The 27,926-nt window shown below is 40.7% G+C and overlaps 1 protein-coding gene across 1 annotated transcript; it reads left to right on the top strand.

Annotated features, from left to right (window-relative positions):
• Positions 1-10: 10 nt before the first annotated feature.
• On the top strand, positions 11-27,052 carry LOC146693002 (ankyrin repeat domain-containing protein 13C). The gene is made up of 13 exons (XM_085433298.1): positions 11-1,737; positions 3,363-3,404; positions 9,771-9,875; positions 14,522-14,607; positions 16,624-16,669; positions 17,570-17,636; positions 18,866-19,010; positions 19,442-19,573; positions 20,452-20,613; positions 23,879-23,958; positions 24,145-24,243; positions 24,428-24,528; positions 24,645-27,052. Exons 1-13 carry the CDS (start codon positions 1,344-1,346, stop codon positions 24,773-24,775), a joined length of 1,590 nt encoding a protein of 529 aa, XP_085289424.1. The 5' UTR covers positions 11-1,343; the 3' UTR covers positions 24,776-27,052.
• Positions 27,053-27,926: the final 874 nt, after the last annotated feature.

The following is a 27,926-nucleotide window of genomic DNA, read 5'->3' as shown; positions in this document are numbered from 1 at the left end:
CTTTTATGAAAATAAAAGACAAGCCCCTATGAGCAGACAGTTTTTGTTACATACATAAAAAATATATATAATTATTGTTGGGATAAACGAGAATAGACTGCGTTAGGTGCGGGGGGGTTGCTGGCTGTTTCCCATGTGTCATGTAAGTTTTAAAAAATCATAGGAAGTGTAACTCCCTTGTTGACATATTTTTGAATGCAGTGCTTTCATGCACAGTACATAATAAAAATAAAATATGTTTAGATTTTAAATAAGTTGCGACCTCCAGTTCGTCAGAATTAACAGCCTGGAAAAAGTAAAATTAAATTAAAAATCATTAAAAAAAAATTAAAGAGGAGCGAGGAAAGACTTTTCACGAGAGAATTAATTGTAGTTTTTGGGGGGATTTTTTTTTCTTTTTTTGAGGAATTTGGTTACTCGCGAGCAATCTGAACGCTTTCAGTTACAAGGCCAAAGCTAATGGGTAGTTGATGTGTGTGGGAGTTGGATTTCGGTGTTCGTGTAGCTATATTAGAGGTCATTTTAGATTAAAAATGTAAAATATCAAATCACTTTTATTGTCACATCACATGTGCAGGTACACTGGTACAGTACATGTGAGTGAAATTCTTGTGTGCGAGCTTCACAAGCAACAGAGGTGTGCAAAGTACAATAACATAAGAACAAGCAAATATAAGAATGGCTAAATCTGAGAATTATATGAATAAATATATGTACAATATAAGAGTGTATGCATATTACTGAATGTGTATACTAAATATGTATGTCTACGTGTGTATATATGTGTGTGTGTGTGTGTGTATACATATTTTACAAATTAAATAGAGTAAAAATAAAAAAAATATATAAAATATACAGAGGTTGGCTCTTATATGGCTCTTAAATTTGGACTCAACTCAAATACATGAGTAAAATAATAGAAAACGTGTTTATTTTACACTACTGTAGGCTGTGTTTTGATAAAATAGGAGCGGCTTCAGTGAGTGGCCGGTAATAACCTTTCGCAAACTCTCGCGATAATACGAGCCGGAAGATATCAGCCGAAGCGTTCGTACTAGTCAACTGGAGCCGCTTATGTTGTACTGCAGCCGTCGACAGTTTGGGGCGGTAGGAGGAGAGTGGACTGTTTGTTTTCATAAGAGACCGGCAGGAGGGGGGTGCTACTTTTTCGTCCTCGAGCAAACTGTGGTTTTTGTGTGTCCGTGGGAGAAGTAAGTGTTTTCATGTTGTGCAGTTTCCAGTGTTTGCGCGAAGACTTCCAACTGGCGAATCGCATCAGTTCGCCCGGAGGGTCATCGTCAGCGACGACACCCTCTGCTCCGTCAGCGTCGACCGTTTAGAAAATGACCGGAGAGAAGGTCCGCTCCCTGCGCAAGGACCACAGGCCGAGCAAAGACGAGGACTTACTGGAGCCCGACGAAGAGGCTGCGACCGGGACGTTTACAGCCTCCAGGACGAACAACAAGAGCAGAGCGAGTAAAATCTTCAGCAACCACAAGTTAATCAAGTCTTCATCCACACAACAACAACAACAACAGCAGCAGCAGAACCAACAGTCGCAGATTAATGCTAACACCAACACACTGTCAACATCCGATGTTATCGATGACAACAACAAAAACCCCATTATCCGAACTGGGCAGGACTTTCCGGTGCACGAATGTGTATTTAAGGGAGATGTCCGACGACTGTCTTCGCTCATACGGACGCAGAATATCGCCCAGAAAGACGTCCATGGTGAGTTTAACAACTGCTCATCTCAGCTGCCTTTAAAAAGCCCACAATGAACTGCCAATTTCAAGGTCCAGTGAAGCTTAGTTTTAGCTAATAGGCCATCATTCTCCGGCAGCATTAGATGTAGGCGAGGTTTCTTGTTGCCAAGGCCCAGATAACTGATGTCCAAATTGAGGAGCAGTTTAATGTCAATACCCTGTAATTTCTTCAAATTCACTTCTTTCAAGCCTGCATAAGGAAAGGTCCCAGCGGCCTTTCAGTCCACATTTCAAATTTATCACATATTCCTTGTGACATGAGTCATCTTTAAACACTGGATGATAAGTTGGTTCAGGGCCCTATGGCTAACGCATCAAGGCGTGTTGTGCGAAACTTTGGGATTCCCAGACTTGACTGCAATTCATCTGCAAGGCAAAGTCTGTTCAGATAACGCCACATTTTCCAAATCAACGCATTCTTAACTGACAGATCTACAGCGAAGGGTTGTTCCGGTTCGCATGTAAAGAAAAAAGGATGGGCTGTGCTTACTGTCAGCTCTGGAATGTGTTCTGTCCTCAAAACACTGACATGCTGTAATGAAACAACGTAGCAGAAGGGGAGGGCATTTACTCTGGTGATGCTGAAGAATCTGAACTTGTTAAGCCTTTTTGCCTTCTCGGTTGATGGTTACCTGGGCTCAGTATCTTGAATTCGTGGCTTTATTCCCATAAATTTTTAGCTTCTAGTGGATATAAGTTGAAGCTGGACCATCAAATCACTGAAGTAAGGCAGGCTTTGTTTGATATGTTTATTAACACTATTATATTTCATCCATTCACTTTGCTGTTTTGTTATGATTTTTTTCCCAGAAAACTTGTTGCTTAAAGAAATACCTTTTTAAACAATTGTTTTCCACTTGCTTGTGGGAGGGAGGAAATAGTCCCAGTGAATCCAGACAATACTTTCGTAACACTGCGTTGTTGACGAGTTAAAATGCAGCTTGTTTACAGATTAAACGTCATTTACGTCAGCTGACTTTGGATTGGTGCTTTAAAAAATATCAGTGGTTTATTTGAAACTGTCAACAGTGGTGGCTGTAAGTGAACTCAGACCTCATATACACAGAAAAAAATCTTTCTGTTGTTCATCACAGCGTCCCTTGTGATTTTTAGCTGAACCCCAGCTTTGGCACATTTCCCCATATTTACCCCACGTTGTTTTTGGATGCGTGCCTACCTCCGTCTTCCTCTGTAAGGGAGAGCCTGAAGGAGCTGGTCCTACAGTTTGGCCAGATAGTAGGTAGAGGCTTTTGCACACCTGCCACAAATATCATTTCTCTCTTGAATGATTACCATGTAACACATACATTGTGTCTGTTAGCAGGCCATGTGCCTGCCTCTGAAATGTAGCTTGCTTTGTGGTGCAGTTGGGTAGTAATCAGTGGTATTGCCATCATGGTAGGAGAAGGCACAGTGAGCACAGACTTACCATATCATTTGGAGTTTAGCAAAGGCTGCCTCCCAGATTAAACATCTAATTCACTCCAGCTGTGACAGCCCTAAAGGCAAAATGCTCTTCGAAGTCTCTCGCTTGTTTTTGTTATTCTTAAATGCAGTACACAAATTCTGTTTTTTTCCCCCTTTCTTCAGGAAACACACCGCTGCATCTTGCTGTCATGATGGGACATAAAGGTGAGTAGTGTTGAAACATTCACCTCCACGTGCTTTATTTTGGTTTCTCTCCTTGTCTCCGTCTCCGTGGCTTTTTAAACACGCCTCTCTGTAGGCCCGTGCATCTTTTGTTTGTGTGTGTTTCAGTTTATTTCCCTCCCTTTGTGTGTGCATTTGCCAGGCTAAGCACCACAAGACATTTGTCACAGATCACCACATAGATCCCAGAAGGCAAGATGCTCATGCATGAATAAAGAGGTTGTGTTAATGGATTTTCTCCTGGTCAAAATCACGATGGAACAAGAGACCTTTCCTTCTTTATCTGTTAAGAGCGGGTTTTCTTTTCTCCCCAACTTTATAGATTCACAAAGGATTATCAGATCATATTTAATCAGTGAGTACTGGATAATGATGATAGTGCAAGAATTAGGCCCCTCTCAGTAGTTAAAGTCTCATTCTGATTGATGTAACACTGCTGGCTCGAAAGACTTTAACTTTGAAGCTGGCACAGGAGGTAATTAGTTGAGATAAGCGATGTAATTTTCAGTGCCTATAATATTTGCTTAGTCTGTTATTTTTAGTTACCTGCCAGTGTCTCTCACCAAAGAGGTTACTTTGGTTTTGTGATCGGTTCGAATTGGCTTGTGAAAAAGAGGTGAACGTGTTTCAGAGGCTACAACAATGTGTATTTTCTCAGAATGTTGAACATATAACAAATTGCACATTAATGAGATCTGGGCGTCTTAGAATAACTGTGAGTTAAGAGTATATAATGAATATGTCATGATGTATCAAGGCAATGTAGGAATCTTACATGAGTTTGTTTTTAGAATGAATTGCTCTGGCTGGACTGAAAGCATCCACATAAAACATTAAAACGCTGTCCCTTCAAGACTCAATGCCTGCATTTTAATATGACAAGGAAACATCAGAACATGCTTCTGAAAAATTAATTTAGCCTTTTTTGCAGTCAGCTCCTGATCAACCATTCAGGCATAGGGTTACCCGTGCTGCACATTGTCATTTGTGGTGTTTGTCACTGAAGCACGGGTTTCGATTGATTTCACATTCGCACAGCTCAATTTCTGTCAGTGTGATGGCTCTGCCACTACCTACTGGTAATTCAGATAGCAGAGTACCGAAGTGTTGTCGTGGACGGGACGCCATGGAATTGATTTTGCTAATGAGGTTGCCTGTCTCTTGCCTGAGCTGCTGCCTGGTCCTCTAGGGATGCTCAGGCCAGACGGGCTGAAGGCTACAGCATGAGATCACAGCCTGGGTGTGGCTGGCCTGTTGGGATGCAGAGGACAAGGCTCTCTTTGTTTCTGGCTTTTCTGCATATATGTCCGCCATTGTGGTAATGACAGTTGTGCATATCAGCAGTCTACTGTCTGATCGTTTGCATGACTGGAATAGTTGCACAGGTGAAATATCTAACGTAAAAGACGAAGAAAATCCAAAGCAGAGCATAATGCAGTCCTGAAAGCTGATGTCATTGTCAGAGGAGTAAGACAGTTTGTCTGGATTCTGCTTCCTGTCATGTGCCTGGAAAGAAAACTCTTTTTTTTTTTTTTTGTTTCATTTGTCTAATGGGTGTGAATGAAAGATAAAATGGTGAGATTCTAAAAATGGCTTTGAAAGATACAGTTCCAGTGAGTGTTTGACATTAGTGGGCCACCCTGGCTGGAAAAAAATACTCTAAAGTGGCACACACATGCTCATTTTAAGATTTTGATTAAAATAGTGCATTTGAGTCAAACAGGAAAAGAAAATTTCCTGTTTGACTCAAATCCACAATTGCAAATGTTGCTGAGTATGTAAATAATGGTTAAAAAAAAAAAAGCCAGATCAACATTTAAAATGTACTCAGACTTAGTCAAAACTGTAGGGTGAAGGTAGGGAGCTTTAACAGCAATCGGATCCTGTCGACAGAAGCCCCATCTGCAGCCAGTGCACAGCAAGTAGCATTAGATAAGTGCTTTACATCACCATCCTGCTCCCTCACTCATGAGTTGAATGCGACTCAAGCAGGACGTCTGTGCAGCAGATGCACGTGCAATCAGCCCAGCAGCCCACAAGGAGTTTTCCTTTATCAGTGCTCGCACAAGTGCATATTAGATCGAACAAGACAGCAAACGGTGGCTAATAACAAGCAGCCTAAATGTCATTTTATCCAGTTAGCTAACTTTGTTTATATTTAAAACACTAAATACACACACAGCAATACATTATAGCCATTTTGTATAGAAGCTATGCTGCCCAAATTGGGACAAGTGATCCCAAATTTGTCATGATTTGATCATGGTTATATAAAATTCAATTTCATTTTATTTATATAGCGCCAAATTACCGCAGCAGTAACCTCAAGATGCTCTTATATTCCAAGGTAGAGACTGTAATACACAGAAAACAACCTCTTTTGAGCAAGTACTTGGCAACAGTGGGAAGAAGAAACGGGAAGAACCCTCCAGCAGAACCAGTAGGTTGGGAGTGATGGGAGGAAGGCAGGACAAAAACACACTGTGGAATAGATCCAGTGGAAGAGATTCACAATAACTAAGGATGAAATGCAAAATGGTGTGTGTAAGCTCATAGTGAGTGAAGAAGAAACAGCCATCATGGAAAGCCCACAGCACCCTAGGCCTATTGCAGCATAACTAAGGGAGGATTCAGGGTCAACTGATCCAGTCCTAACTCTATGCTTTATCAAAAAAGGAAAGTTTTAAGCCTAATCTTATACCAAATATCAAATATCATACCAAATATTCTTGGACAAGATACTAACTCCGATGCATTAATCGGAGTGTGAATATTTGTGAATGTTAGAAAGCACTTGCATAGAAAAAGCATAGAAAAAAAGTGCTTGTATGAGTGGATGAATGAGGTAAGTTGCATAAAGCGCTTTGTGTGCTCAGTGTTTACCATTTGAGAGGGGCCTGCTTTTAAATATCCTAGGAACCACCAACCAAATAAACTGGCAGTCTTTGAGCAAAGTGGATGATTGGGTGGGTATGGTGCTGTGAGGTTTTTAAGATAGGATGGGGCCTGATTATTCAAGACCTTGTATCTTGTGAGAAGGATTTTAAATTTGATTCTGGATTTAAGAGGGAGCCTATGAAGAGAAGTATGGGTCAAATATTCTCTCTCTTTCTAGTCTGCTGCAGCATTTTGGATCAATTGCAGGCTTTTCGGAGAGTTTCTGGACACTGATAAAAATGAATTCGGAAGTGAAAATTCTTGAATGATGGACAGAAAACAAAGCATAACTGATTTATTTGAGTAATTTAGTTAAACTACTTCTGATAACTAAGTACTAATCAAAACATTATTGTATTAAAATTTAATTTGTTAGGAATCTTGTGGAAAAATCTGATGTTCAGGTCACAGAATTATCAGGTAAGATACTTTTGGAGAGAGCCAAAGGAAATAAAAAAGGGGTGGGTGTGTCTGTCTGTGTCCTTGACTCTGTAGTGACCAGTGAAAGATAAAACAGTATCTGTTTGTCTCCACCTGAGCACCATGTCCATGATAATGTGTAAATCGATATTACTTTGTTACGATAAGAAAACAGAACTCTCGGCTGTTCCAAAAGTTTGACTTGTTACTCATTCCTGAGAGAAATGCAAGTCTTTGATATCTCTGAAAGCGCCTCTGTGGATGTAGCTGCCATGTTGCTGTGTGTGTCTTTCTGAGAAAATGTTTGATGGTTGATTATGAAACTGTCCTTGAAACCAAATGGTGGCGTGCCACACACAGGCACATGCCACCTTCATCCTGACCTGCTTTTAAACCGATCCTCATTTGCTGCTGTTTGAAGCCATTTCATCTACAGCCATGGCTCAATATCATAGCTCAGTCTTTACTTAACTGTTGGTAACAACTTGAATGCGTCACAAATGCTATTATTTCACCAATAAGAGCAAACAGGAGACAAGTGCTTGAAACGGGAATTACAAATGTTTGCCTGGATGTTCAAGTTTAAACAAACACTTTAGTCAGTGGAATAGCCACGTGTCTTTGCTGTTAGTCACATTTGATACATAAAGCCTTCATTATCTCAACATGATGTAGCTACAATTGTGCTGTGATGTCCCGCTTACCTCACAGGTAATGGAAATGTATCAGAGTCGATCTTCGAATAGCAACTGTTTGTAATTTTTATCTTAAAGTGCGAGGCGATTAACTTAGTTTCTGCATTTAATTCACATCATAAACAACTGACATAGAACTCAAGTGTTGTGTGCCTTTAAAACAAAAGTGTATCCATGATGCCACACTATACGCTTGCATCTGAAACACAAAACTCAGACCAGAAGCTTGAAGGTGTGGGGCTCAGGACACACGGCCTGGCTGTTCTCCTCGTGGTTATATAATGCATGTCTGCTAAATGTTGTCGTTATCATTACACAATCGTTGGATTTAGCAGAGGGATATATAGGTCAGAGCCTTGAGGAAATGCAAAGCTTACATCAGAAAGCATGCTCTTGTCCGTTTGTTTGCCTGTGTTGCCTCCATATCAACTTCTGTTATCAGCGACTGAGTCCTGGAGCTGGGTGACAGTTTGAACTAACATGTAAAGACTGGGCTTTGCTGTAATGTTGCATTATTCATTCACTTTTCAGCTATCTTCCTGTTACCAATGCAGCTATTTTAATTCATTCAAGCATGCGATATGAACAGTATTAGTCAATCTTTTTGAAGTGGTCAGCTTTTGGACAGCGTTCGGCATCAAGCAGAAATTTACCAAGAAAATCCATTAAAGCCAGTAATGAGCCAAGTCTTTGAAACTCTGCATCACTGGTGTGACCATAATGACTTCCCAGCGCCGCGTCTCTGTTCATCTCGATTTTCTTTGCCATGCTCCCATCTTGATGTCTGCTGTACTATACACAACTGGTGTTACTGTTAATTGCTTATGAGGAGAATGTAGCCTAACTGTTTGAACTGGTTGATGTCACATCTTGCCCTTTTTATTTCTGTAACTACACTCCTGGGAGAGACGTGCTTCTCTTTGTTGTGTGGTTAATGCGTCTAATAAGGAAGAGTTTCAGATTGTATTGCCCTCCGTCATTAAGACTTTGTGTTACCCTCTTTCTCATTAATGAAACATGGGGAGTATGTATATGGTGCATGTGGTTTTGTGATGTATTTGATAGCTGTTATTATCTATGCAAAAAAACAAGTCAGGAGGATTTGAATGAGTTCACGTGATACACCCATGACTAAAAAGACCGGTCGAGCAAATGTAACTTCTGGCTCCAACAAGCAAAGGCCCCACATATGCACTCAGCAGCGGACCATTAGCACTTAGCCCCTGCTTAGCATTTGTAGGACTGTGACTTTTCGGGCCAGTGCTGGGACAGAGCTGTACAGATGCCAACATTTTAATGAGTGATGTCACAACAAAACTGACAGCTGAGCCGGAACAACAGGCTTCAGTTGTGGCTGGCTGTAGTTTGTTGACACGCTGCCCGGAGAGCAGAGGGATTTTATGCTGCACTTACTGCTGATCTCACCATAGAAAAGAGACGAAGCTCTTTGGCTGTTTTCTAGGTGTTAGAATTCAAGCACCGCTCGGAGGGTGACTACATAGTACCAAGGGATGTCTTTTCCTTTAGCTCAAAATTTAGTTCGTTAATTTAAAGCAATGCAGGACAAAAAAAAAAGAAAAAGGAAAGATTCCAAGTCTTGCATAATTGTAGGTCCCATATGGCTTTTTGGTTAAAGTTCTATACACAAACTAGCCCTCTGGACACCCTGGAAACATTGTGAGAAATGTGCTCTATGTAACCGATGACACCTGTACTGCAGAGTAGTCAGTTTGAAGTAAACACATCAGATAAAACTTGCAGAGCAGGAGAAGTAAAGCTGTTTAACTTTGCATCTCATTTTTGTTCGGTTCCTCTGTGGTTTGAAAATCGAACGCATGACTAGAGCTGGACGCAGGGTTTTTCTTCTGTGTATTAAGCAGTCACCATAAAAAATATCAATGTAGTTTTTTTTTTAAAAAGTTTTTATTGTTTTGTTTTCAGCATATATTGTATTATGTGTTTGCTTCATATTAATAGGATGTAAAATGAAGATACATAAAAAAACATACCCCAAAGCACCTTTTACTTCTGTGGATTTTTATTATTAGTTACTGGAACATTAATTTCCTAATATCTATGACTATGAAGTTTGGGTGCTGTCACATTTTCAGACTATTTCTGGTCAGGAAATCATCCTTCAGCCCGTTGTCAAGTCAAGATGCCAAACTGAAATCTATTAGGTCTGTGGTACTGCTAGTGAGTCGTGTGTTAGGCACATTCCTGGTGGCTTTTTGGGTTTTCAGTTTGTCCTTCTGTTTGTCTTTTGGTGTTTAGTGATTAACTGTCCTCCTTGCAGAGTGTGCCCATCTGCTGCTGGCCCACAATGCACCAGTGAAGGTGAAGAACGCTCAGGGATGGAGCCCCCTCGCCGAGGCCATTAGCTACGGAGACCGACAGATGAGTAAGTATCTCTGACTCGCTGAGTAGCTGGCTTTGCTCAATAAAACACTCACGCAGAGGTTTGAAACTGATGTTGGTCAGTGAACTCGTTTACTAAAGCGAGGCATCAGGCTTGCACCAGTGGGAGAAGGCAAGAGAGAGAAGTTTCCATCAACAGATATAAATCAACAAACGGCTCTGCACATTCTTCCACGCGGCCGCCTCGCAGTGAGGCCACCACACCGGCCTGGCTCTTTTGTCCCTCAGAGGGGGGCATTCCTCAAGGCCCTCTGGCTTTTGTATTCCAGTGAAAAGCAATTCATTAGATATTTCCCTCAGTCCTGATAGGCTGATTATGCTCAAGCCCATATCACACGTGTTTTTGTCCCACGTTTCATAATGGCCCAAAAGTTTGTTTTGAAACAGTGAGAATGTTTTGTATTATTTCACTGTCACGAGTACCTGTGGCACTGTACAAAAAGTCACGTTAGATTTTTTGTAATGACTGAGGGAGAATGGATTGAATGACAGCTGTTACAGTTTTGCTAGTACCGTAGTACTCTGCTAGTGAGAATTTCACCTGCAATCTATTTAGAGCTTTTGATGACAGAAACAGGAAGGCTTGAGGTTTGTTCACTGTGGTGGGGTCTGTAGCTGTGGTGAATGCATTAAAAGTATTTTACAACCCTTCACTACTGCTACAGAACTACCAGGTTAGGTGTTGATTGGCCCACTTCATTCTCAGCTATTGGAACATCTCAAGTACAGCATTCGGATTTTACATATAAGTTAATAAGTTCCAGTTAAAAAATGACTTTGCTAACCTAGTACATGTTGATACATGAATGAAAGAGCTTGCTCTTTCATTCATGTATCCACACAGCCACTTCGCACCAATGTTACGTCATAAACGGAAGCAGCTTTAAGTTCCTCCATCGACTGCTTCCTCTAATGAACTGACTCAAAGTATGTCTGTTGACTGAAACCTCTAATGAACTCTAATGACATTTCATCTTACAGCTGGCAGGTTTCTTGTGCAGGTGACCATGCAGGTACATGTTGCAGTAAGGTTTTAAAGAAAGGTGTAGCTCTCTATTCTCTGCTCAACATTCATTTCCCCCGTATGTTGTTGCGACACAGTGCGTTTGTTACCCGGGTGTGTGGCTTTCCGTTTGAACGAGGAGACAAAATGTGGCTCAGAAATAGTTTTTGTCATGTGTTTGGTTCAGAAAGAGCTATTTCAGTCCTCGCTCGCCTCTGCCACACAGCTGTGTTGTCAGCTTCAGGGACTTGTTCAAAGAGAGTTTCAGTCATATTACTGTATGTGAGGCAGGGAGCTGCTTTTTCATGTGGGTGTCAGGCAGTAATGGTCTCACTAGCCTGAATAAACAACCAGACTTGGCAAGAAAAGTTTAAGTTGAAGAAGTTTGGCTTAAGAAGATCCTTTTCTCTTTCTGTGTCTTTGTAATAAGCTTGAGTTTAGATTTTTCTCACATGTTTTCTTCCTGTGTTCAAAATTTATAGAGCTATTAGGAGTCACTTATAAATATCCACGATTAAGGCATTAGAATAGATTAGAATTAGAATAACTCATGATTCATCAAGTCATACATACACAAGATCACTTCATAATAGAATTAGTGCCAACAATCAGCAGCATTCATACATACAGAATAGAAATGCATCACAGCGTCTTATTTTTCTGTATACTAATTGCTTTTGGCTGAAATAATCCCTGACTATTAAATCACCCTGAGGGCACAAGTTCAACATCAAATAATCACTAACTGGCTTTCTTGTAGATAGAATCATCGTTATCCATAAAATTCATCTTCTTATCAGTATATGTTGCAGTATATGCTATTAATGTTATGGTGTTATATGTTATAGTGCATGTGTGAATCAAAACAAGGCAGCATTCAGTAACAAATGAGGAGATTTATATTACTCCTCCAACCTGTGCAGAAGAGTCAGGGTTAGAATTCCTGTAAAAGTAAAGGCACCAACAACACTATCACCAGCATATTTGAACATTTTCAGTTGGATAATTTTTATTTCTGAATATTATTATCTTGATTGACTGACTGAATGATATTTTACATTTTGCTTTTTCGGGTGATATGTGTGGCATTAGAAGGAAGAAAAGTTGTTTTTTGTTTTTTTATTAAGGCCATAGCAAAGCAAACGAATTCTTAAATGTTATTTTCTTATTTATTAATTATAAGCTGCCATAGTTTTATTTTAGCTTGTAACTAGTGAATTTTTCTACATTTATTTGCAAACAAAGGTTTGTTTATAGCCTCACTGTAACCTCACTGACAAATTAATGTAGAGCAAAATTATTGTGCATATAAAAATATGACAGCACAGGCTGCAGGGATAAAGAACAACGGAATTCTGTTTCAGCTTGTAATTATTTGTTATGTCTAAAAATTAAAATTTCCTGATATGATTCAGAGCGTTTAAATGAAACTAAATTGAATCAAGCTCCCTGCATGTGATATGTCATCTTCAGTTAACTCGGCCGTTTGAGTTAGCTTGCAAAATTTGTCGACCTCGGTGAGTTTTCGCATCCATTTAATATTCTGGCCTGTGTCATTTTGAACTTTTCCCACATTCTTGGAGACCTGGCAGCAGCAGCCCTCCACCTGCGTATCTTGTTAAATAGTTGCCCTTTGTGGTAATGTAAAAGCAAGTTTTTTGTCTTGACTCTGTCTCTTTTTATTAGTGTGGAGGTGAAACTGCTGAGATCACTCGACTAATTAGTGCCAGCAAAGTGCCCCGATCAGTATCTCGGTGAATTAGTGCCAGCGTGGAGAGTCAGTTGGGTTTAGTGTTGAAACGGCCCGCATTGGTTTCTCAGTCTGTGTTGGCTGGGTGGTCTGTGACCAGATGGTGAGATTTTACTCCCTTCCTTGTCCTGCTGCGAGGCGGTGAGGATCAGGAGGAGCCCCATCCAGAGCTTGTCTACACTCATTAGGCAGCCAGGCCACAAAGACACCCTCATCCTGTAGTTGTGTCTGTGCCGGCTGGCGCATGTGCGTTCCTGTGCTCTCATTTGGCCTAGTTTTACCGTTGAGTCCTCTGCCCCTCTGTGCTGCTGCACGGGGAGCACCAGTTAGACAATATGAACAACATGTTTGTGTATGTTGACTCGCCACGTGGACATGCAGGAGGGCACAGGAGATGGTCAGGCTGATGACTATGCCATATGGGCACTGCTGCTTTTAGTCCTATTAAAATGTAGGACGGGCGGGTTCTCAGTGGCCAAACATATCCCCCCCTTTTTTTTTTTTTCATAACTGCTTCCATGACTTAATCACTGGAATAGTTGTTGTCATTTATTCCCTTCATGGCTTCGTCAAAAGCACCACAGTTATGTTAGTGAGCAACTGATGCTCCCACTCCCTAATAAGCATCACATAACATCTAAATAGTTGTTGTAAATTTGCGTGGAACCGTTTTCTTTTGCACAAGTCTCCTGCAGCCAGTGCTGCAGAACGCTTGTTAATGTGACCCATCATGGCTAAAAGCCCCCTGTGAGCGTTCCTCTCCCCTAGTTCGTTAAGGAGGTTAAAGGAGTTGCTCATTAACAGGCAGCTCTGTATCTGCCATTGCTGCTCCCTTTGAACTTCCTGGAACGGTTTGATCCCTGCAGGCTATGCATCAGGGTTGGTTGGATGATGCTGGGAGTGCCCCATTTGGCTCCAGGAAGCTGGTAAATCTCAGTAAAAATTGCTGTAGCCTGTAGCACTTTTTTTTTCATTGTTGACATGATTCGCTTAGAGAAACCGTTAAGTACACAGTATTTCCTGTACGTTTAAAAACGTCTTGCCCTAAACGTTAACCTTACCAATATTGCAGGTCTGCCCTTTGCTGTGCAGCATAAAAACAGATGGTATGATATTTTTGGGCATGAAAGAAGCACAGTATCTGTCATTCTGATCACCACCTGTAATTTTAAATAAAACTGACGATGTTCTGCAAGGCACTCAGATTGTGGGAAATCTTGAAAGATGCCCATATGGAAGTGAAGCCCAGCACCCTTAATTTTAGAAATGTTCAAGTAATCATGATTAACCTCCTAGGACCTGGCGTCCACATATGTGGACATCACATTTTGGGTTATTTAGACCAAAATACTCAATTTTGCTCTACAAGGGCCTGATATCCACTTATGAGGACATTATACTGCTACTGTTACTCAAAATTTTAAACGAATATGCTCATATGTGGCTCTTATTTTTCTTAAAAACAAAAATAAATAAAAAAAAAAAATCTGGCAATTTTTCGTTTTTACATTCATCGGGCCCCAATGTGACCAAATTTCAAAGAGAAATTAAAAATGCTGCTGTGGAAGAGTTCGGGTTAAGGACAGCCTGTCTTTCAGGGAGTGTGGAGAAAATGGTCAGATTTGCCAAAACATGGTTGTTAAACTTTTTTTTTTTTTTTTTTAAACATGGTTGATCAACTCACAGTAGAATATTTATTAAGTTTAGCAGTGGGATCGGATCCAGTAAAACAGGGTTATAAAAAATATTCATGGCAAAAAGTAATGTGCCATCCAATAACCTTAAATTAAACTTTGATATGTTTTTGTATAGAAAAAGCTGGTGTGTCACTTTTTTTCTCTTCTGTTTTTCTGCTCATCTTTCCGTGCGCTCTCAGTCACAGCGCTGCTGAGGAAGCTGAAGCAGCAGTCCAGGGAGAGTGTGGAGGACAAGAGGCCCAAACTGCTGAAAGCCCTCAAAGAGGTAACGTAGTCCTAAAGTCCTGCTAGAAGCCAGTTTTGCCACTCTGCACCCAACTTTGGCAGCCTCTTTTTGTTTTGTTTTGTTTTTTGGCCGCTATTTTGAAGCCTCTGCCCTGAACGAACTGAGTTGGAGCCGTAACTTTATTTTAAATACTCAATGGACTATTAAAAAAATACATTTGCTCAAATTAAGTTTTAAAAAGTCTTTTTACCTTCAAGTTATACTTCTACAGCTTCATAATGGCTAATTCCAGAGTGCTGACACCATCGATGACTCTCACCAGAGCACTAATGTCATGCTAATTAATTCAGTAAACCAATAAAACCAGCCCTTTTTTTTTTTTAATTGTAACAAATAGATATGCCTGCCACTACACAGATGAAATTGCAGTGAGTCTCTGCTTTGCATTTGTGTCGGTTAAACCACAGGATTTTTCGAGTACCATTTCTCTCTTTTATAATGTCTCTGATAGTCCTTGCTGCTCCTGACCCTTTGATGGGATATCTTGTTTTATGGTCATCAGATCTTTTTACCTGTCAGAGTGCTCTCATTCAATTCTGTCCTGTTTCTTTTCCTTTCACTGGGATCTATTCTGCAAGCACAGCCTTAGCACATGTCAGGGGTAGACATTTGTTCAAACACAAGTAAGAGAAACAAGACACTGCAGACCGACTCAGAGAGTATTAGAAAACGTGCGCACGGGTGAATGCCTCTGAGAAGACACACACACCGAGTGCAGGCTCGGTTGCTTTATTTATAGTGAAAGTAAGTTACATAGTACTTCCTCTTTTAACAGAAAGGGGAGAGGTCAGGCATTATCTCAGCTTATCTGACCTTGCACACATACACTGAAAATAACAATGCAGAAGTATATCATGCTTATCTGACATCACTAGGGATGGGTATCGTTTAGGTTTTATCCGATACCGGTGCCAAATCGGTACTTTTGAAACGGTGCCGGTGCTCAAACGATGCTCAAACCGGTGCTTAAAGAATGGAGAACACAAAATTGGTCCAAAAACCTCTCATGGTCAGCTGTTTTTTGTAAAAAGATAACAATGTTAGCCTTTTCTGCAGCTATGGGGCATATATGGTATCACTCTTGGCTGGAAGCAGTGCTTAAACAATGGAAAAAACACAAACTTTGTCCAAAACCTCTCATGTTTAACTGTTTTCCACTTTTTCTTTGGTCATTTTAGCCTTTTTGGCCAGGGTGAAGGGAGTATCTGCCATCAAACAAGAGGTCAGCTGTGCAGTAATGCTGAGGAAATCAAGAACAGGACACGAGCAAATAAAACTCTGCGTTTTATCGTGTTTAAAGAGGTTATACCACTTCACCTGACCTTCCTCCCTCACTGTAAAAGTTTTAAAGTCTCAAGTACTTGACAGACCTCGAAGGCTGTATTTTCCCTGAAATGATGAGACCGGCGATTTTCTTGTGTCATCATCTCTCTGAGATTATAAAGCTCTGGGAAGTGATGATCCTCGGCCAGCCTGACATCATTGCTGACGTGTGGATTGAGACCACCGATCGTAGCGGTGATCCAAGCCTTACAAGATAATTAGACTGTACTGAGGTGGGGTTTGCTATGTAAAGAAGCAGAGGCTCAGTTATACTTTCATGTAAAGTGAAACGCTGGCGTGCTACTTTTATAATCTCATTAAATAAAACCAAATATGGTGTCCAAGTCTGTGGTTTAATTTATTTTTCTGTTGCATAGAGCTCGCTATGTCACTATTGTTACAGTGGGTGAATTGTTCTGTCATTATCAAAACCATCGTCCTCGTGGTGTAACTCAGTAGGAGTACTATTTATTTTTGAGTATTCTTAATAATTTATTTATTTTCAATCTGGTGGCTGTGAGGCACAGAGAGGGTAGGGAAGTTGGAGAGTGTTGAGAGACAGACTCTGACATTGTGGGTTTCCGGCCTTTTCATCAGATCTGTGGAATAATAATCAGCAGTAGAAACACGTAGCCTCACTCCTTATTGATTTTTCTTTATCTGTGTTCACAGCTCGGAGACTTTTACTTGGAGCTTCACTGGGACTTCCAAAGTTGGGGTGAGTCAAGTTTCTCTGTCTGCTCTCCTTTGACAGTTTCTCAGATTTGATCCACTGTGGAAATGAATCACATGTCATTGTTCTGAAAAACGAACACTAAGGAATCTCAGGGAGAAGAACAGACTTAGTGTTCAGGTGGTTACGGATGGATTACCGTGTATCATGAAGGACGTTGAGTGACGTCAAGCTGAAAATGACAGTGCCTGTTTGAAATGAGCCAATACGCCTTCCTTTAAAATGGATGTCTCACCTTTAATGATCTAATACATCAGGTAAAACATAACAGTGGGTAAAACATAACAGCGGACCTCACAGATGGAGCACGGTGTGTGGCGATAGACGAAATGCCTTCACTAGAGCTCAAGCATCAGCATTTGCTTAGCTTGCAGACCAAACCCAGGACTGTAGGCCTGGGCTGATTTCTGTGTACTCAGTGTGTCTTTGTGAATTATTGACAAGGTGAATAGGGTTATGTAACACACACGTGATGGTAACAAAATGTAAAATGGTTACATAAGGATATATTTTTGCCAGTTGAGATGGTGTAATAGTGAAAGTTATATTTTTAAGGTTTGTGTGCTCGGAGAACAACACAGACTTGTATCAGATGCACATCTTGCTTATTGACTGGTCTTTATTTTCTGTTGTTGTTTTTGTTAATGCGCAACTATTCTTCTGTACTTTGGAGCAGCAAGTAGAGTATCATGCCTTCAGTTACTTAATACGATAGGGACTGTGAGTTATTAAATATTTAGCTGTTGAACTACTTCTGGTATGTGGCACTCTAGTTTCCAGGTTTATATGCCACCAAAGCTTTGAAATCTGCAGTTTTTTTTCCTCAAATGTGCTTTCTAAATTTAGACGTTTTACACACCCTTACTGTATCTTTTCATGTTGCAGTGCCTTTGCTCTCCAGAATCCTGCCTTCAGATGCCTGCAAGATCTACAAACAAGGCATCAACATCAGGCAAGTCCTGTCAACAAATGTTCATTTAAATAGCATTCTGACATTTCAAAACTCAGAGTCACTTCTCAAGCTGCCTGTTAAAGTAAACCAGAAGATGTAAGCCCTGCCATATTAAACATTTCCCAGAGAAAGCCTGCTCTTCGTGCACTTTGTTGCTGGTTTATTTGTAACTGCTGCTGTACACAGCATCCTCTCGTCTTTCTTTTCTCTACTTCCAGTTTCTCAGTTTTGTTAACTAGAGTGTGAAATCAGCGCCTGCAGTATGAGCAGTACGAGGAAGCCGAACAGCGATCCCTCTGTGCGCACAACTCTTCCTTCTGTTTCGCTTTAAATCACAGTCTCATAGATGAAGCTACTGTACAGTCTACTGTGCTGAGTAGCTCACTTACAAAGAGCATCAGCAGAAATTCATCACACCCTGACACATGCTGACACAGTCTCAACAGTGAATCTACAGTAGGAATATATGCCGCTGTGCTCCAGCGCCTTTCAGGCAAAAATCCAACGCTATGCAGGCTTGAGGGCTGGCTTCCACATTTACAGCATATGCACATAGATTTTCATACATATATGACAAATCCTGCCACCCCTTTATCACGCACGTAAACCTATGCCTCTACGTTTGGGTTTATATCAGCACAGTCTATTTGAGGATTGAATTGAGTTTGTAAAAGTGTGTGCGCGCGCGCATGTGTGTGCATCTTCACTCTTCCTTATGAGGTAACCTTGATGTGGAGCTTGTCATTATTCTGTGAAACCGCTCCTGGCTGTCTAATTTGGTATTCAAAATGCCCTCTTATTATGCCAGAGTTGTAGGGAGAAAAAGGGAGAGCGAGAGACGGAGCGGGTGAAAGGAAAAAAACTGTCACAGCAAGTTCATTTACATACCAGCTCCACGGTGTGTCAGGCCTATCATACCTACCCGTAGCACCTACCGCTTTGTGTGCATTCTTCTCAAGCAGATCACTTATTCTCTTTGCCGTCACGCTTTATTTCAGGACTACCCACTCTGACAACACAAAGAAAATTTTGAAAAGTGCTGTTGGACTCCCGTGGCAGTGATTACCATACACATTGTCTCCGACCTTTCAAAAGTGTAACATCGAGCACAGTTTTGTCTTCGCTCACAGTTTTGACACGGTTGTGCTGCTGGCCTGAAAAGTTAACTTGAGCTCACAATAATTCTGACTTTTGTCTCCTCTGTGTATGTTCACGATGTGTTTATGCAGACTGGATACAACCCTGATAGACTTCACTGACATGAAATGCCAGCGGGGTGACCTCAGTTTCATCTTTAACGGCAATGCTATTCCCTCAGAGTCTTTTGTTGTGCTGGATAATGAACAGAAAGTCTACCAGCGGATACACCATGAGGTGTGTGAAACCCTTGGGGCCCTTTAATTTGTGATGTCTGTTAAGAACAAAGCAGCATATTTAAAGTTTTGTCATTGACTTGAAAAATGCAGGTTTGTGATTCTACAGTGAAGACAACTAAATCTAAAGTTGTTTAGTTGTGTTTAAGTAAATTATATAACAGTGTCCCTACATATTTTGGTATTTCTTATGTCTAGCAGGAATATTTGACCTGATGACAGCACTAGACCAAAGGTCAGGGCATCTAAATGTTAACAGATGTAACCCTCTGGGAAACTACAACAGTTCAACATCTTGTGCAAACACTTCAGAAAGAGTTGGAGGAACCGACTGACATCATTGTTTCCAACACTAGGATGTGGCTGTTCAGTGTTCACTATGCATGATGCATAATGATGTGCTATATTTATTTATTTATTGTACACTTTAAGGAGTCGGAGATGGAAACAGAAGAAGAAGTGGATATTCTGATGAGCAGCGACGTGTACTCCGCCACACTGTCCACCAAATCCATCACGTTCTCTAGGGCGCAGACTGGTTGGCTGTTCAGGGAAGACAAGACGGTGGGTGTCATTTGTCAGCTTTTAGAAACTCTGCTCTGACTGTGGACCTTCAGGGACTTTTAAAAGTTTAAGACATAACGACTGTAGTCAACTTTTGAACCCAGTTCTTGTACTTTATAACTCAGTTGACTGGGATAGCTGGTGAAATTAAACTTTACTTATGGTTTCACAGATATATCAGTGTGTAACGTGACATTGATTGCAATATCTCATTTTTAGGTTGTTGTGTTTTTTTGTTTTGTTTTTGACTGTTTTCTTTAAAAAAACCGGACCTGAAAAGAACATCAGCAGCCTTTAGACCGGATCTGAAGCCTGATCGATATGAGATTTTAATACCATGTATTTGATGATCATCAGATATATGGACGGATACCAAAACCTTTTTTATTCCTTCCAGACACATGAAACATAAACAGATTTTGCTAATGTTGTTAAGTGTGTGTATTTATGAGTCCTTACTATAATAATAAGACGATGGCCTTGTTTTGCCGACGGGGAAATTTGAGCGTTCGGTGGTAAACTATTCAGTGTTAATTCATAACAAAGGTGTTTTTCTTCTTTAGCTTCATCGTTTTTATTTATTGGCAATTTCAAATTCCAGTGCCAACATATCATATTTCCTGTTGTAACCCCCACACCAGGAAGGAAAGGCAGTAAATACATCAGAGAGGCAGTGATGACCCCAGGAAGGGAGCTCAGGTGACAGGATTGGGGTTCAAAACAACACAGACAAATCTGGCAGTGTGGAGTTAGTGACTGAAATATGACAGTATTGCTTTTTGCCCTCTCAATCCTTTGTCCTTTTGACTTCTGTTTGAAAGGGAAATTGGTCAGTCTGTGGCAGGGGGGAACTTATCTAACTGTTTATTAATCTCCAGGAGCGCGTGGGAAACTTTCTGGCCGATTTCTACTCTGTGAACGGCCTGGTGCTCGAGTCCAGGAAGAGGAGAGAGCATCTGAGCGAGGAGGACATCTTGAGGAACAAAGCCATCATGGAGAGTCTGAGCAAAGGAGGGAACCTCATAGAGCAGAACTTTGAGGTGAGCATCACTGACATGAATAAAGATTTATGTGTCTTTGTTTGATAACTTCACAAACCAAAAAAACAAAAACAGTCTTCCTGTGGTTATGCCTATTTTATGTGCAGTTGAAGTCCTGTTTTGAAGCTTTAACTTTAGCATTATAGCATCACATGTCAATTCTTTAGAGCCAACCTTCAGCATATTTAGACGAGAGGTTGGATTGATAAGTTATGAGCTATGGCCAAAAAGCTGCTTGGCTATCTGCATCCATATTATTAGGCACAGAGTTATGGAGTGCTATGCAACATTCCAGTTCAAGTTTATTTATATTGCAGCAGCACACAATAACAGTCATCAAATGAACTAGTGTCCTGCTGGACAGACTGTAAAGTTAACCGCACATCAAGCCAAAACACACAAGCACTACAATCATAGTCGGGAGGTCCAGTTCAGTGACTTGAATTTGGAGACATGAAGTCTGGCAGACAGCTACCAGCTGCAGCTGCCTGTAACGGCATCCAGGCGTCCTTCAAAGTGGTCGTGCTCCCAATAATTCAAACTTTAGGTCCTGATAAGATTTAAATAGGTGAGTTAAGTACATTTTAACAAAGACCTCTCGCTTATGAAAAGGGAAGTGGAGACCAAAGGTTTGTGGTAGTAAACTGAAGTTAGGTGCTTAACATCTGAATCTGTGAAGGGTGACTCTGTTTGGGCCAGGAAATGCAGTTTTTATCACTAAACGTTTGTCACCATACTTCTTTTAACCTTTTTTATTTCTACAGGGAGATACAGTGCTGCAGGTTTGATGGGCACTGAAATGTACTTAATTTACATTTCTCTAGTTCATTTTCCCACAGGTTCTCATTCAGCAGTGAAGTTAAAGTCGTTAAATTTGTGTTACAGTTTTTTTTTCTTTAACTTGGGTCAGTTTGTTCTAACATGAATCCTCGAGTGCACCTGTGTATCAAGTGCACCTGTACACCTCCAGCACTTTGTCGATAAACATTGTCTTTACTTATACCTGCAGCGTAACCACCAGTCCAATCCTGAAACTGTCCTGTCCCGCTGGAACATTGGGGTAGGACACGAGCCTCTCAGACAAAATAAACCTCACAGTACTCCTCACCCCCGTGTCCATACAAAGATAAATCCTACAGAAACGGACCCTGTCGAGCCACTTTGTATGGTTTATTGAAAAATTCCTGACTGGATCCCCACTAATGTTCCTTTTGATGTTTTTATTTGTTTGAAGACAGAATGAACAAATGCCCCTGAGCCACTCTGCATGGATTCAAATTCTACCACTGCCCCCCAGTGGTGAAAGCTACTAAGCTGTTCATCGCTCACCCACCATCCCCTCACTATAGTATGTTCGAGAGGAAGCCGTAAACTCAACCACTCTGTGAACATAAAGCCTCTCGACACACAATGGACGCTCACGGCTTTTTGTTCTGTTTTTGACCGTCCTGTGTTCTGTGTTGGGCTTTGTTTCATCAAAGTGTTGTCTGTCAGAACTTTGTGCTGATGTGAATTGGTGCCTGCTCTTGTTTAAAGTGGGGGGGGAAACAGTTTGAAGGGATATCATTTTTTGTTTTAGTTTTGATGTGAAAATAGTCTCGCCTCCACACCTGTGGAAAATGATACATGGGAAGTGGATGAGATAAGCAGCTGCTGTGACGCAACGGTGTTTACTACAGCAGGAGAGAACAAGTCAGTCTGTGGACGCAGGCAGAGCGTGGGAGGCTTTGGAATAGAGCTGGACACTATTGATCGCACGGATGAAAGCTAACCCCCCCCTCCCGGTGCCGTGGAATGATGGGGGAGCAGGTCCGGCATGCCAGCAGATCAAGGTCTCCACACCCTGTGTGTACTCTGTCCTCATCACAACAATGTGCCAGGCCTGGTACACAGTGTGAGAGAGGACATAATAAGGCTGCACACCTTATGTCAGCCATCTCTTGGCACAGAGGTGTCTCGTCATCCAGAACCTGTTTTCAGATTCTTCTGCCCTAGTTGTCGTACTCAACCACAGCTTACAAAACAGAGATCGGCTGGTTTAATAGTGATTTAAAAAAAAATCTGAACTCTGGCAGAGCAGGGAGCTAATATTTAGGAATAGCAGACTGTCAAAGCACCTCGTAGTTCAGAGTCATCCAGAACAGATCGTCCAATCTTAATATGAACTGACACCGAAGAAGAACATTAAATCAAGAAGGCCAAGCGCCAAACGTTTTCCAATTTTTTGTTTTTAAAAAAAAAAAATATTTCTTTTGAAGAAAGTTGTCTTTGATCCTTCGTTGCTCGTGGGGAGAGTCACTCACTTCAGCTGATAAAAATGATCTGGTGAATGAATCTGATACGGCAGCGTTACAGCTGAATTTCAACAAAGCTTAACATTTGAAGGCTGTTTACTGTGCAGCTCCTGTTTATTCAGTTAAGATCACTGGTTCACACAGTTGTTATCAACCATGAACAATAACATAGAATCTAATTTCAAGGCCGGCACAACAGCAGGGATAGCTCAGTAGGTAAAGTGGTCGCCCCATGATCGGAAGGTCGGCGGTTCGAATCCACTTAACGGCTACCCTGAGGTACCCCTGAGCAAGGTACCGTCCCTACACACTGCTCCTCGGGCGCCTGCTTAGTGGGCTGCCCACTGCTTCACTGAGTGAATGGGTCAAATGCAGAGAAAAACAAGTAATTTCCCCATGGGGATCAATAAAGTATCCATTATTATTATTATTATTATTATTATTATTATTATTATTATTATTATTATTATTATTATTATTATCAACAGCTCTCCTTCTCCTCCTTCTTCTTCTCTGTGACCGTTTGTGACGCTCACCCGCTGAATTAACTAAAGATTTAACATCACTGAATCAGGACTTTCTAGATTAAGTTTGGTTGATTCCCGCTTTTAGTAATTACTGATTTAGCTTTAATACTATGCTAACATTTAGCTTATTATATAAAGTTACTTTGCTGTTGTTGGATGGCTGTTAATTATGTCAGCATAAAAGTATACTGCTTAGTGATGCGCTGGGGCCCTCTAGTGGCATGTGCCGTGTATGTCATTGCTCTGCGGGGAAAAATTAAAGGTGTGTAGGTAAACACTAATGTTGATATAAAAGTAATGACAAAAAACATCTGTATGTCACAACTTAGATCAGTTTTAACATTTTTTTTGTTAGTTTCACTCACTGTTTTTAAGTGTGACCTTTCAGTATTTTACACTTTAGCCTAACCATGACCTTTTTTTAATCTCTTTTCTGACTTTTAGCCAGCAAGAAGGCAATCTCTAACCCCCCCGTCACCCAACACTATATCCTGGGAAGAATACATCACGGCTGACAATGGAAAGTAGGTGTCTGAAGTGTTTGGGAATAAATAAAGCAGGAATCTCTACGTGTGCCAAATGCAATATTCACATAGGTTGATGTTTTAGTTACTGGAAGAACACTGGTAGTTTTCCATGTCTGCATTAATGAGCTGTGAGCTCTTCCTGACTGAACTGCCTTCATCGTGGGATACAATTTTCTGTCTCAGAGCTCCTCATCTAGGAAGAGAGCTGGTGTGCAAGGAGAGCAAGAAAAACTTCAAAGCCACAATAGCCATGAGTCAAGACTTCCCTCTGAGCATCGAATCGTAAGTCTTCATTTAAGCTGCCCTCCAGATGGTTATTAAAAAGCAGGCAGCATCATTTTCTATTGGTATTTTCAGGCTTGTTTAGTGGGGATAAAGGGGGAAATTATTCATTCATTGAGACCTAAATGCTTTAGTAAAATAGACTTTGTTTTTGTTTGTTGATTTGGGTTCTCGTGTCCCTCAGGTTACTGAATGTTCTGGAAGTGATTGCACCCTTCAAGCACTTTAATAAACTCAGGGAGTTTGTTCAGATGAAGCTCCCCCCTGGCTTTCCCGTCAAGCTCGGTAAGCAGAGTTTTATACGGTGTTGCAAACAGTAGTCTGCTGATTGATGTTCATGACTTTTTCGTGTGATGTGTTCTTCATGTCATCCATATAATTGTGCTCTCGGCTCCCCGCAGACATCCCCGTGTTTCCTACGATCACGGCCACGGTGACGTTTCAGGAGTTTCGCTACGATGAGTTTGATGAATCCATTTTTAGCATTCCCAATGATTATAAAGAAGACCCTAGCCGCTTCCCCGACCTTTAACCTCACACACTGGACACTGAACCGCAAACAAGCAACGAGGCAACATTATGCTACAGAGGGTACTTTTTGAATTTAAGAAACAAAACAAAAAACATGAGGAATAAAAACTGTGTTTTGCGACTACCCCTCGCCCGCCCCGACTCTGAATACAGACGGCGACCAGACAGCCTAACACACCTAAATTTAAATCGGAGGTAGCGGGTTGTTCGACATCTCCTCGTGTCGCAGGTTTGAACTTTACCTTTTAGATTTGATTCGATGCAGCGTCCGAGGCAGGAAGCGCAGGTGACTGTGAGAATCTCATCAGTGAAGGGGCATTGGAGTTAATATGAGAAACAACACAGCAGGTGAATTTTCTGTATATTCAGTACGAGTACGAAAAACAGCAGCTCAGCTGATGCTTTGTATTTAAGTATGTAAGTAATGTTCATAAAGGGACTGTTTTAAACTGATGTGTAGTTAAAGCACTGAGTGACTGTGAGAGACGCTGGAGAGGAATTCCACTTGAAATTGATTTTGAGATCAATTTTTCACTTTTCAAAACACTCGTGAAAAATCATCAGCCTTTTTTTAAAAAATATTTTATGATCTTACATTTATTAAATTACATATCATAATTTATGTCCTAATCTATGTTACAGGCCTGTGTAAGAACTCTATTAAAGAACACACTAGACTATTCCTATTTAATGATTAAGGATGAAATGTAAATGTCCAAAGGGGTCGAATTATTACTAAAAAAGTGTTACTTAAAAAAAAAAAAAAAAGGATTATAACGGCCATGTTAAGTAAACAAGAAAGTGAAAGGTCTGTTATTTTAATTTGGATGTAAGTTTGAAATGCCAAGAATAAGCTTGACATTTGACTCAACGATATTCTTGGGATGTGAGGTTAATTTAATTAGTTTTTTCTTAAGGTGGCCTTTATAATCCTTTGAGAAGTTTGTTTTGTATAAAGCTGAGTACTTTTTGTAGATAAAAGTCCTTAAAAAAATCAGTTTTCCGTAGAATTCCACTTTAACTGTGCACATTTTTAACGTGTGCGTGCGTGCGTGCGTGCGTGCGTGCGTGTGCGTGCGTGCGTGTGTGTGTGTGTGTGTGTGTGTGTGTGAGCGATGATTTTTACTGGCACAGAGTCAGTGAATATTTGAGGCACTATTTGGATCCACTACACCTACTCGCCTTCCAGCTGACTTCTTAGACTCATGTTGTGAAGCTGAATCTTTAAACCTGCATTTGAAATATTAACTTTTAATGGCGGCAGTGGTAGCGATGCTGCAGATTTTAATGGTACTGCGAAGTCTGAGCGACAGGGCAGTGTAAGTTAGGCTAACCCAGCCTTTTTACTTCATCAGATTGTTTTGTTGTTCTTTTTTTTAACTGTGTAACCAACCGCACAGTTGTGCTAAAAGAGGAACTCTGGGGATTGTACAGTGAGCAGGTGTCTGGGAATCAGTAAGTACAGCATTCATGCCCCTTTTTTTTCTTACACTTAACAAAAATCAGGCATTTCCACCGCACACTATAGAAATACATGTTCAGTTATTGATTTGTCTTTTACTTTCTTTTTTTATTCCTACGTGTTTATGGGTTTCAGACATCCTCTGCAAAAAGAAGAGTTGTGTAATGTTTTTTATTTTTATGCATCATGTGACATAATTTGAGACTGTTGGTTTGTAAATGGTGGGAGTTGCTTTTTTTGTACATACTTATGTTGCTTTAACAAGAAAAAAAAAGAATCTCTTAATTGTTTTGTTGGATTTTTTTCTTTCTACTCCCTGGAGATGTGTGGAACCAATAACCTGTCAGCTGTGTGAAGAAGCTCAATATCAGTCTGTAGGAAGGAAGGAAGGAAGGAAGGGTTTAACTCTAAGGAGTCTTCGTAGGTGCTGCTATGGTTCATGAGCTCTTAATGTTGATACAGACAGCTTTCTGTGGGATGTTGCTATTGTACTGGTGGCTCAGAGTTGTTCAGCATCCTAATCATTGAAACACCGTGCTTACATATGCATATTTAGTATGATAACCAAATGCAGTTTGACTTTTCACATTCCATAGTACAGGCAGGCGCAGCTAGTGGAAGTGTGCCTCTTCACTGACATAATGCTTTACATTTATTTGATGCTCCTTCCCGAATTCAGCTGATTGGATTTGACATGTTTTCTGTAGGAAATGATTCATCCATGTCTAAATGTCAGTTGTACAGCAAAAACTGTTGTATAAGTCTGCGACACTATTTTCATATAAAATGTACCGAAATAAAAAGCCACATATCTAATGTTTGCACTCTTGTGTTTTTTCTAACTTGGTCATATTAAAACATGCGTGGCACGGATACGACACCTCATCTGGGTATCCTTTTATTCTGAGCTCGTTCTGGGGCATCCTACACTTCCTCTTCTTTTTTAACCTTTGTGGGTTTATAAGTCTTTATTTTGCGTTTTACTGGACAATGGGACAAGACATGGTTGTCAAATAGTCAATATTTCAGTTTTTGTTCAACTAAAACAGAGCTGCGATAGAAAGTTTGGTTTATAGCTTGACTGGGCAGAAAAGAGAATCCGCAGCAGCCTTTCAGAATATTTTTGTTCACGTGGTTTCTGAAACAAAGCAGAAAAAAAAAGAGAAAAAGTTGATATATAAAGTAAAACATGACGACCTGTCCTGTACCCTTAATGGTGAGTGTTGACACCTCAGTACATATCGATAAAGATGTGGTTTGATGACCATTGGAACAGTTACCAGGTTTTTCCAAGGGTAGCTGCATAGGCAGAGACCATCCTCACTCATTTCTGATGCACATTCAGTTATTTTGTTCTATACGCAGCCTAAAACAGTCAGACACCCACCAGTTCAGGGGAAAAAAGCTTCAAGGGTTACTCTTTGTTTCAAGAGTTTAAGAATTAAATTACTTTTGACAAACAAGCACTTGCACCTGAGGTGGGAGGGGCTTATAAAGAATATGTGCAGGAGGAAGGCTTTATCTACAAATATAAATTGTGGCACCCCCACCCTCTGTACAGTTCTAACTACTGCAAAGTAAGTGGTTGAGAGAAATAAAATATATTTATTTATTACTGGCTGGCTCATGACTTCTCCACACCACTGCATGCATGCCTCTAATTTAGTACTTTTCTTTCACACACACACAC

The sequence above is a fragment of the Copadichromis virginalis genome, linkage group LG15 (genome assembly GCF_057382275.1).
Source record: "Copadichromis virginalis isolate Kocher_CV1m ecotype Utaka linkage group LG15, C_Virginalis_male_GT1.1, whole genome shotgun sequence".
Classification (NCBI taxonomy): Eukaryota; Metazoa; Chordata; class Actinopteri; order Cichliformes; family Cichlidae; genus Copadichromis; species Copadichromis virginalis.
Note: the sequence above shows the minus strand (reverse complement) of the source record. Positions and strands in the feature narration are given on the sequence as shown.